Source organism: Priapulus caudatus, unplaced genomic scaffold (assembly GCF_000485595.1).
Source record: "Priapulus caudatus unplaced genomic scaffold, Priapulus_caudatus-5.0.1 Scaffold1506, whole genome shotgun sequence".
NCBI classification, from domain to species: domain Eukaryota; kingdom Metazoa; phylum Priapulida; class Priapulimorpha; order Priapulimorphida; family Priapulidae; genus Priapulus; species Priapulus caudatus.
This window is the reverse complement of record NW_014578567.1, coordinates 11,349-23,539: the sequence shown is the minus strand read 5'-3', so window position 1 is coordinate 23,539 and position 12,191 is coordinate 11,349. Positions and strand designations below refer to the sequence as shown.

General features: G+C 41.9%; 2 protein-coding genes across 3 annotated transcripts in view; one reads left to right on the top strand and one right to left on the bottom strand.

The window, feature by feature from the left end:
• Positions 1-2,425, top strand: part of LOC106816851 (maspardin-like) — a gene marked incomplete in the record, with an annotated part of 11,450 nt that extends 9,025 nt beyond the window's left edge. Inside the window, 3 exon segments of the mRNA XM_014821491.1 lie at positions 180-287; positions 750-890; positions 1,133-2,425. Of these exon segments, the coding sequence (XP_014676977.1) occupies positions 180-287; positions 750-890; positions 1,133-1,264 (381 nt within the window).
• Positions 2,426-2,587: 162 nt separating this feature from the next.
• Positions 2,588-11,952, bottom strand: LOC106816850 (TBC1 domain family member 14-like). 2 transcript variants are annotated; one of them, XM_014821490.1, is made up of 11 exons: positions 11,723-11,952; positions 10,608-10,690; positions 10,126-10,243; positions 9,119-9,312; positions 8,623-8,708; positions 8,206-8,277; positions 7,668-7,796; positions 7,117-7,226; positions 6,529-6,632; positions 4,857-5,017; positions 2,588-4,678 (listed from the first exon to the last, which is right to left on the bottom strand). In XM_014821490.1, exons 2-11 carry the CDS (start codon positions 10,657-10,659, stop codon positions 4,631-4,633), a joined length of 1,074 nt encoding a protein of 357 aa, XP_014676976.1. In that variant the 5' UTR covers positions 10,660-10,690; positions 11,723-11,952; the 3' UTR covers positions 2,588-4,630. The 2 variants fall into 2 exon arrangements, with proteins under 2 accessions (XP_014676976.1, XP_014676975.1); XM_014821489.1 differs by lacking the exon at positions 11,723-11,952 and adding an exon at positions 11,210-11,230.
• Between the last annotated feature and the right edge of the window lie 239 nt (positions 11,953-12,191).

Genomic DNA, 12,191 nt, shown 5'->3' with positions numbered 1-12,191 from the left:
GCGTTGCGTGCGTGCGTGCGTGCGTGCGTGCGTGCGTGCGTGCGTGCGTGCGTGCGTGCGTGCGTGCGTGCGTGCGTGCGTGCATGTGTGTGTGTGTGCAGAGCGCGCGCGTGCATGCGTGCGTGTTCAGGTTAAGTGGCTGTGAATTGACATTGTTGGTGTGCATGTCTGTGTTACAGCTTGATGGACTCAGTCAACAGCAGCTGTCGTCACGACTCACACTCAACTGTATGGCTTCTTACATTGAACCTCAGAAACTGAAGGACGTTGCTGTCACGATCATGGATGTAAGCATCAGGTTCCAACATCAACATCGAAGACGATCTGTCCTCGGTGGCCACTGTGGCACGACCAGAGTAGCAAATCCTCGGGCCTTCCACTGTCCTTTACATAGCTGGTCGCCACCCTCACTCTGCTACCCTTCACAACTGTCTCATATTCTCAACGTGTGTGAATCCAGATAACATTCAAGCTTCATATTCTCAGAGGCAGCATGATTACAAGGTCGTTACCACCTTATAATTCCTCATTTCTACTAGCGTTTCACTATTTCTACTAATTATCTTCTATTTTGCAAGTTGGTATCTATCATACATGACTTGTACTCTCTGTTACGTATGCCTTGTGTTTAGCACTATCTCTGCTGTGTTCACACTCTTGCATTTTCTATATTACATTAGATTCAAATGGTATGTTATATTGAAGCTATGTTCCACACGAGGTTACCGTGTGACTGTCCCCCTCTGTAGGTGTTTGATGATTGTGCATTGACGGATACAGTCCGAGACGAGACTTACAAGTGTTATCCGGAGGCAAGGAGGGCACATCTGAAAGGAGGAGGGAACTTCCCCTTTCTGAGCCGGAGTGCTGAAGTGAACCTACACCTGCAGGTAGCAGACCCATCTCACTCAGCAACGTAATATTACCGGCAGATGATGTCACTGTCTCACTTAACAATTAAACTATACCTACAAGTAGAAGCTGTGTCTCATCATCACTCTAATCATGTAATCTGTATTGACCCTCTCAATGAAACCAGTGGATCCACATGCCAGTGTCTACTCTTTCAGCATAGACTTGCAGTAACATCTTCATCTCTCTTGAGTGTTGTTATTCATGCACTTGGTTGCAGATACATTTGCGACAATTTTCGGACACAAAGTATAGTGCCAACGATGCTGACCGAACCCGCTCCACTAGCGCCACCTGCAGGGAGGAAGCCTGTAGCTCAGTGCCGAACCAACCACATGGGTCAGGCCATTAATCACAGGTCACCGGTTTCCTATTATGCTCAGCTTCTTGTTGCTAGGTTGGCTGTTACTCAAGAAAGCTGGTTTACCACTCATGATCTGAATTTCCGTAGCTGAGATATAATTGCTCCGATTCCTGGTTTGTGATGTGTGAGATAGCTGGCTTGCTATATGTGACATATATGACAGAAATTGTACAAGGCTTGGTGTGTTGCATGTGGGATAGCTGGTAAATCATGAAGATATTTTACGCATGACATGACACGTAGTTGCTTTACTGTGGTGCAGTTAGCTCGGCATAGTGTCCGTGCACTACGACAATACTTCTTACTTTGCTATGTTTTTCTAGCTACACTTGAAAACTTCCCATATATGCTATCATAACTGCACTAATTGCATTGATATTAATGTGACATAGTTTCCTGTATAGTTTATATCGTATGTTAGCAGCATCTACGAGTACAAACCAAGACGCAATAATAGTTTGTTTTTGCCTCTTCCTTATCACTATACCTGGATATACATTAGTGATGTAAATAGAAATGCTGCTCTAAAAATTCTTATTTTAACTGGAATATATTTGTTATGGAGCATTTTGCTGACATTGGTAGTGACGATGTAATCACCATACATTGCTGCCATCTTGTGCAAGAATGCTTTTAAAACTGTATGATCGTGACATTAATATTTCATTGTATCAAACAAATGACTTGATTTTATGACATCGGATCAGGATCGTCATATACTATTCATATCACGTCAGTCAGTTGCTGAAAGTAATATATTTCTTCATGTGTACTGTTACAATTTGATGCCGAGAGAAAATTTATTGAATCATATACATATATTATGTACATTCGTCATCAAGTTTTGTACATATAGGATAATAATAATTCCATGTTTGTTTAGCAAATGTTGACTGTTTGTATGTCTTTACGGGTATGAGTATGTATCGTGTTCATGCATTCCTATATCTGCTGCAACAGACAACTTCAAGTGAAACCCAAATCAAGATCCAAGTAATATCCCTTGGCTTGCCCATATCCTCACCTTATCAACACCAACATGATGGCGATGGTGATAATCATAGCTGATGGACCACCCTGTGCGAGCTGCTTAAAAGGAAGAGATGTATGCTATGGAGAAAAGAGAGTAAATATATTTTTCATTCAAAATATTTTAGGTGTTTTTATATGAGTAGGAGTGGCGAACTGTTACAGAGTTTTGTAGCCTTTGTTATTTCTGTACGCAACAGTACAAGCACCCGTTAGTATATGTTAACTACAAAAGTTTACAGTAGAAAGTTTGTATCTATAAGATTGACAAATTCAGTATACTAAGATGAGAATTTACCACAGGCATTTATTAATCTCATATATGAAAACAATGTAGTGTAATACAATGCAGTGATTACAGAGTCTGACAGCCCATTGGCATAATTATATTAGTATGAGTGGAATCCTAACAACAGGTGGCGCTCGAGAGACTCGACAGCGAGGGCTGCTAACGCCAACATTCAGTATTCGGCTGTAAGGACCGAAAATACCTTACGTCCATGCTCTGGTTGTCATGACAGAGACCGTGCCGTGGTGTTAGCTTGTCACTCTCATTGTTGCTAGACCTGGGAATTTACACCAAGCTACGCAGGCAAGTCGTCTTCTGCATACAAACACAACATCCTTCCTCCTTGTGTGACATCCATAAAGCAGAGAAACGCTCGCCACCTGGTGTCATGCACAGGAACCACAAACCAACGGATCATCACAGGTTTCTTTGTAACACTCCCGGTCAGCTCAACTTTCCCACGTCGACGAATTGCATTAATACTGTTTATTACACAGAATATTCTAGTTATTTCCTTCTTATATACAATAATAGTAAGGTTGCATTGCTCAGATCATTGACAGATATTCTATATACATATGTAAGTAATACATGATAAAATACTTCAGCTATGAAGTAGAACACAGTAGAGACACACATGTCAAATATATGGACATCAAAATTCAACTAATAAATGTTAAAATAAAGAACACAAGTACGAAGATTAGTAGCTGGAGATCCAGTATAGTGTGTGCCTGACAACTGCAAACAATCTTGCTTCTACGTATACCTACCTACTCATTATCATACATCGAGGCAGTTGATGGCAACTGTCCTTATTGTGTATCTACCTATCTAGCATACACCCCGGCGGTGAGTACAGCCTCTACCGCTAGGGCAAGTTCGTGTAAATTCGTGTTATCAGGTACTTCGCATTTCTTGGGGTGGGTGAAGATCACACCTGTCAGACATTTTCCACTGACAACAATAGACCTAGCTTCTACTTTCCTAGCTTTGCAATACCTATTACTAAATCTGCTAGGTGCTTTACATGTGGTGAATGTAATATCACAGCTCACATGAAAATGCAACTATATTTACAAAAATCTGAACCTGAGCTGTACAATAGCTCTTAGAACAAGCGCACGAGCGACATGGTTGCTATAACAGTGAATGCTTTACTAACAGTGGTAGAACGCGTACAGCTTTATAAACATCGGCCATATAAGTTATTTGATAAAAATGTGCCACTGGTCCTGGCACCCAAAATTCCACCCATTCATTTGGAAGGAAGAGCCCATCGCGTAGGATGCACAGGCAAATGTCTTCCGAAGATAAGGGATGATGAGGAGAAACCAACATTACATTTAATATTAGCTTCTCCAAACGTGGATTTATCGGCAGTGATGCATGTATGACTGATGTTGATTCTGTGCCTGTTCTCTAGCTAGAAACAGATCAGCCATTTCTCCCAGCATAAATAACTCAAGGTCACGGAACCATATATGCAGACGAGATTTATAAACACACCCACCGTGTATCTGGGATCTCGGCAACTGTTAGAAAAACACGTTGACACGCCTCCACGGGCAATCATGAAAATGATTTTGCCACATATAGTACAGTGAATGGCCACGACAATGTGTTCACAGAGTTGTAATTATTGGTGACAGCCACTGTTGCATATATGAGTGCGAATAAAGAGAGTTCCACACAAGTTTCAGCCTCGCACCATACTCTCAATCAGTGTGTTCGTTGGCAATGTTTCACGTGTTGCACTGCGGTTACAACTGAGTGAATGCAGTGATCTCTACACTACAAAGTCTCTTCACTCTGTTAGTAACATCACTCAACCTAACAATGGCAATGAGGTCTGTCAACCACTGTTCCCACAGCCGTGGAGCATTCACGACCGTGTCTCGTGCGTCTGGTAGAGTAGAGATTGTCATATATCTCAGATCAATCGGGCCACACATCGACTAGTGTGACAACACGGTGGCTGGGCATCTCCTGCCGGGTAACCACGGCAACCACGACGACGATGGTTCCCGCTGCTGCTAAGTATCCCGTGACCCATCAGCAGCCTCCATATGATGTGCAAGAACCTGGAGAGAAGGTAGACAGCATTTACCATACAGAATGCAAGGAGGCGTTACACACATGCGAACGCACGCATGCGCACGCATGATACGTTCATAAGCAAGAAAATAAATGTTCAATAGATATCCTCATGAACACCAGCATACAGCACACCCGTTGGTAGGTGGCGTCATCTGTTCATACCTGTGAGAACCTACGCTTATCAACATGCGTACGGATGTGTTCTATGTTTCTGAACAGTTGTTCTGCAGATATGTCGTCAGGGAGCTTGGTAAGAAACTGGGCTGTGTGGATGAAGTCCATGTCAGGGTTGAGTAGCATGTCCTCATACATTCGTAGCACCCCTGCAGTCATAAGAAACCATCTCACACGCTGACACACTGCTGCTAAGTGCTAACAATTCATTTTTCATTTGTCCTGCACCATTAAGCCACATCACAAACCTCTGCACCATTAAGAAACCGTAACGCATACCTGTGCATAACTAAGATACCATATCACATAGCCCTGCATCATCAAGAAACTATATTATATCAAGATCAATATATCAAATTGCCTAGATATTTTGGATTTTTTTACTAGTTGAAAATTAAAAGTGTCAATGACACTGTAGCTCACCACAAAAAAGGACACAAATGAGTGAGTGAGAAGAAGTCAGTTTTAATTGAGCAACCATCGATGTACATTATAGAAACTAAGAGTATATATGGGAGAACTCCCATTATATACTCTTGATAATTTTATATGTTAATTTTTTATGTGAAAATAAATGTTTGAGATGTGAAAATCTGAGATGTGGGCGAGTGATGGCGTTACACCTAAATGATCGCCATTTAACGTTTTTATAATATTCAAATTTAGGCACTGCCTAAAAGCGGAGCTCCTGATGAGTAACGTGTAAGATTGAGAGGATACGCTTATTCCACGTAGCTGCTATATACCACGTGACAATGGTGTTTCCTTGCCCATAACACAACTTTTGTCAAAGGTTAATTGGTTGCATGGAAGTGTTTACTTTGTATGAGTTTTTCTAGGCGGTAGCACACGGTTGCCATCTGTATATCGCAATAATAATTTATAAACCAAAATAAATCACAATTTGTGACGGTAGATGGCGCTATACCCGCTTTGATGTTTCTTAGCGATGGCGTTCGAAATAAATAGGTTATGCTGCGTTCCGACATGTTTTGTAAAACTTTACTCTAATATAGACGTTTTATCGGCAGGGTGGAGAGAAAATACCAATTTTGCATTAAAGATATTGTCAATGAAATCTTGTAAAACAAACCAGACAAGTGTGACACCACAGACTGTTTGTTATCTGCGTGTCTATATAACATGCTATATAATTGCCAAACCCTACCTAATTTGCATAATTTTTTTTAAATATCAAAACCTCTAGCCCTTATTCATTCACATACCAAAAATGAGCAAAATCCGTTGAACCTTAACTGACTAATGGCAATTCCCATTTTTGCCAAAAAATTGCCGTGGCTCGAAAGTACGTCGACTGGCGTGCTCCAAAATAGGACGTTTAATATGGGAGCATAGCAGTAACAACTATACCCAATTTCAAACATGTGGGTCAAATGGTTCCTGAGTTATCGTTGACCGTAGCCAAATGTTGACGGACGGACGGACAGACGGACGGACGTCTGACGGACGACGACCCATGGCAATAGCTCAGCGTAACGATGTCAAGGTGAGCTAACAATCTTATCAGGTAAGAATTTGGGGATACATTTAGTGCCATTAGTACCTACTTTTCATGTAAACAAAATTGCAACCCAAATTTTACAAATATATACCAAAGAAAATTCGTGACATAGTGAACTTAAGAAACGTTTTGACGCACCGAGAGCAGTCCTGAAGAAAAACTCCTCGCCGTCACGGCAGAAGATGTCCCACACTCTACAGGCGACATCTAGTGGCAGAGACTTGCTGAAGCTCGTGTACAACCTGAGGAAGACATTTACTAGTAGCAGATCTTTACTATAACCAATAACCTGAAGCCACAAACCAGCTGGTACTTACACCAAATACCACGAGATGTCATGACACACTAATGTAAGAACACATAGCTAACAACAACCTCTAAGGGGAGGAAATCTGGTACACAGAGATAACAGCTGCAAGAGAATAAGGTAGCTCTGATACAGCTTACCACTCTATAAGGTAGCTGTGATACAGCTTACCACTCTATAAGGTAGCTCTGATACAGCTTACCACTCTATAAGGTAGCTGTGATACATCTTACCACTCTATAAGGTAGCTGTGATACAGCTTACCACTCTATAAGGTAGCTGTGATACATCTTACCACTCTATAAGGTAGCTGTGATACAGCTTACCACTCTATAAGGTAGCTCTGATACAGCTTACCACTGTATAAGGTAGCTGTGTTACAGCTTATGACTCTATAAGGTAGCTATGTTACAGCTTACCACTCTATAAGGTAGATGTCAGCTGTTACATTCAGTTTCTCAAAGTGTGTATACAATTTCGGCAGGTTTTCCTCAAACAGTTCTTCGTATGTTGCGAAATAAGCCTTCATCTGCAAGTACAATCACGCGGCTTGTTTCCATCACACAAATAAAGATGTATAGCAGTCGTGAACAACAGTATTGTTTCATGCTCATTACTTTAGTAGCAAATGGGAATGGATAGCTAGGATTAGGGTTAGGATGTGGGAAGTGCTAACGATTCTAGATTGTTGTCGGATGTCATTGAGGTAGGGGCACATGGGGCAGTAGGGAATAAGAAGGTAGAGACAGGAATAGATGTAGGAATCAGTCAAGGAAGCTAGGCAGAGATAGAAAGACTAGGTGTGATGAAGTAAGAAAAAAAGAGGTAGGACGAAGTCAATGGAGGAGGTAAATATACGCCCGCAGAGAAATAAATACGAACCATAAAATTAAATTAAATATGAATTGCATACTTTTAACGCGACTTTCATGCAACCACATTACAGATGTAGACGATAACAAGCACATACCATGGTGTTGTCGACGCGGAAGAACGCTCTGTGACACGGCCGGTTGAGCAGGTTAGAGAAACAAATGAACGCGTCTGCGACGTCCATGTTTAACAACAACATGGCTGCCAAGAAAGACATCCCCTGCACCTGTAACATACGAGTTTACAACGTCAAACGGCTGCAGCAGATACCTAGCCGAAATCTCTGTGATGAAACCATAATTCACCTTTTATCCAGTTTTCTATTTTTGATAGTTTTGTTGGTAGATAAATTGACAATAGATTTGTCAAGTTCAATACAATAAAGTTGATGTGTCAAAAATAAAATGCAATTATTGTCTTTATAATTAGAAATGCTACTCATGTACATCTGAAATGTTATCTGGGGGTTATTCATTATCACACACAATAACCTTCAACGACACACAATAACCTTCAATGACAAACAATAACCTTCAACGACACGCAATAACATTAACGACACTAATAAGCAATAACACCAAAGTACCTGTACTACATTAAATGATACATGAAATGCTTCAGATTACATCACTTACATAGCCAACGTCAGGTCTGTAACAAGCGTACGCTCCCAGCATGTTCTGTAGCAGGTCATGATAAGGTCCTCCCTGTAACACGATCAACCATACATGAGATAACAACAGCTAACTAACCCGGTCGCTGCCAGGGCGCTGCTCACTATGACTGCAAGCCTCTTCTTTTCCCCCACTTTGTGTACTTTTTTGTACCATCGCTTGTGTTATTATAAACCCCATTGGAGTGGTACAGTAATACATGCATCAGTCCAGCAAAAAAATTGCTAAAACAAATTCTTAGGGGACGGTGCATCACATGTATCATGTGTGACTTTGAGAGAAACCAGCGGGTTGTTTACAAATAGCACGGCTGGGTACCATCAGCCTGTTTACATCATCTCTGCATCGGGTGCATCAGATTTCAGCAGTAGAAAATACCTTCTGGAAGATGCACAGATGAGGAAACGTGCGTGATACGTCCAGCCTTATCAACTCCACACTGTCTTCCCTGTTAGCTGGTGATTCTGTCAGACAAACAATGAGCAGCAGAGTATACGTAAGAGGAATCTGCATGTTAAATCGCCGTCCTCGCCCACAGAAGCAGCTGGCATCACGTAGACGCCCGCTCACCCATACTCCGACCACTTAATTTATTCTCAGCGGTGAAGAAAAAGAGAAAAGCAGAATCTTGAAGAAAGCACTCCTAACACCCAGCCAAGCATGACATTCAGATACACAGATAACTTCAGGAGCACATTTAATGATTGCATTTATTTGAGTGTGATTATTTTCAGTGTGTATTGTTACGATCACAATGCTGATGCCCTTGTTAAGCAATGAGCCGAGGAAACGGGGCAGTTTTGCGTTAAACGCCAGCGTCACCACATATAGTCTCAACGCTACAGAGCACGTCACTACCACGACATCTGCTCACCAGATGGCGCATCGTCGGGCTCGGCGGCGCCCTCTGTCGAGCACTGCAGGCGCTCCTTGGCACGCATCACGCAAATTTCGTAGAGTTCTGACGTGATGCTGAGATCGTTGCCTATGGCAAGCTTCCATGCCTTACCGCGCATGCTAGGTGGCAAGCCCTGCCACCACAGCTCTCTCACCTTCCTGCTAGTCCTCCTGTACATAAGGATAGCACGGCTTATAGACACCGCTATAATGGTAACATCATCACCTTCCAAACACAGTAGTGAGTTTCAGATCAACAATGAACTCACTCTCTGTAGTTACTGCCTACTTAAATATTATTGTGCCTTTAGCTTTCAGTAATGCTTTTAAAATGTCATAAAATGGGTTTTAGCAATGCTACGTAACAAATTTTACTGGTTAAAAATATCAAGAGAAATGTTAAAGAAATTGTCAGCGTATTATATGTGATTCCATTGCATATGTTACCCACTGCAGAAAACTGACATGATGCAGACTGGAGGAATTACGATTTCTATTATAAATCCTGCACTGATAAGTATTCACTTAAAATAATAGAAGAAAAGTATTTGAGCATTAAATATTAGTTTTATCAAAACTATGAATTATTTATGATACATATTAATCTTTAGAGTATCAGCATGTATTATGTGATAAAAGGAAATCTTTTCAAAGACACAACTTGCCCTATCACGAAAACAGGCAGCAGTGGAAACTACATTGCACACTCACAGTTATTAAATTTTAGAAATTTTTAAACAAAAGATTTAACACATATGAGGTTCAATAAAACTGTAAATATAGCTAAAGTTAAAGTAACGTTGTCTTTCAATTCCTTACCACACAACTCCACCATGGACATCCCAAATTTATCTCACAATCTCAAATTTAATCAAATATATACACACCCAGTTCTATAATTTATTCTGGCGATTTCTGAATAACCCTAAATTAATGGTGTTTTCGAAAAACCTTAAAAACAAGAGTGGGATAAGGAACACATACATGCTGGTCCAGTTAGGTAACACCTCTTCATTCCAGAATCGCGTTGCCTGGGCAACAAAGTCTTCCTGCTTCATTTGACGCTGTAGTAACCGCTTGCGCAGTTTTGCATCCTTTGCTTCTGCATAGCGACATTGTATGAGATTATTACACTAGCGTGAGACGCACACAGGCAAACGTAGGATGCTTCTGCATAGCGACATTGTATGAGATTATTACACTAGCGTGAGACGCACACAGGCAAACGTAGGATGCTTCTGCTATCATGCCGTAAGTGACACAGCCTGCCAGTGTTTGCCAGATCAGCCTTTTACAGTCACTATTGAGAAATGGCAATGTCGTCCAACAATAATCAAGGACAATAATATGTATCCAGGGAATGTAAAACTATATTCAATTTTTAAGAATTCCAATTTTTCACTAATTGTAGGGTGAAATCTCCACAGTCAGTGAAACATCGGAGTTTACACAAGTTTGACAGATACCTCGTTTTTTTGCCTGAGTAACCATGGCTTCATATTCAGACTTATGCTTCATCTCTTCTTCTGGAGTCTTCGCTGGCAGGTTCCTGTACGAAGCGGAGGCAGCGTGTGAGATGTCAGAACAGCAATTTAAAGCAGACGCACTATGTCTAGACCACTACACACAGTCAGTAAGTATTATATTCCTCCTCCTCCTCCTCCTCCTCCCAACATTCATTATACCCGCATAGCTACACATTTTACCAACCCTCACTATATTAACACAGCAGTAAGCTACTGCACGTTTATTCTAGCAAAGCCACCCATCCCCCCTTTATAGCATACCAGCACATCACGTTCTCTCTACAGCAGCAATCATTCTCGACGTTTATAAGAGCATTAGGTAAATTCATTTGTTTTTCTACTTGAGAATTACAGAGTTAATTTTATCTGACTCTGATGGGATGAAAAGAATCTAAGTGAACATATTAATAATGAATACGTTTTTTTAATAATGCACGCAGTTTTGCATGCCATGAATTTCACCGTCGAAGAAGTGATGAATTTCTACATCAGTCATCAGGTACATGTTGGAGGATGGTGGGAGAGTTGTATGCAACACTTACGCAGGCCGGCTCTCCAGTATGAGTGTGTACAATGGAAGAGTTGTATGCAACACTTACGCAGGCTGGCTCTCCAGTATGAGTGTGTACGATGAGATAGTTGTATGCAACACTTACGCAGGCCGGCTCTCCAGTATGAGTGTGTACGATGAGATAGTTGTATGCAACACTTACGCAGGCCGGCTCTCCAGTATGAGTGTGTACGATGAGATAGTTGTATGCAACACTTACGCAGGCCGGCTCTCCAGTATGAGTGTGTACGATGAAAAAGTTGTATGCAACACTTACGCAGGCCGGCTCTCCAGTATGAGTGTGTACAATGGGAGAGTTGTATGCAACACTTACGCAGGCCGGCTCTCCAGTATGAGTGTGTACGATGAGATAGTTGTATGCAACACTTACGCAGGCCGGCTCTCCAGTATGAGTGTGTACAATGGAAGAGTTGTATGCAACACTTACGCAGGCCGGCTCTCCAGTATGAGTGTGTACGATGAGATAGTTGTATGCAACACTTACGCAGGCCGGCTCTCCAGTATGAGTGTGGAGGTCGGGGTGATGAGATCAGACTTGCGTGAGCGTCCGGGCGAGTCGTCCGCATCGTCCTGTGATGTGGAGCTGACGTCTGATTCCCTGTCAGAGCTCGGCAGCAGCTTCGCAGGAGGATGCTTGCTGAACAGCTTCCAGCCGGGCTGACTCACAGACTCCTCTTTCGACTTTCCACGCGAGAAGAAATTTCTGAAGCAGTGAGAAAGAAAGAAAAGGAACTTAGACTGAGAGACAGAGAGATAGAGAAGAGACAATGGACTATGCTCCACATCCATCCCTTACATAACCATGGAATATGCTCCCCATCCATCCCTTACATAACCATGGACTATGCTCCCCATCCATCCCTTACATAACCATGGACTATGCTCCCCATCCATCCCTTACATAACCATGGACTATGCTCCCCATCCATCCCTTACATAACTATGGACTATCC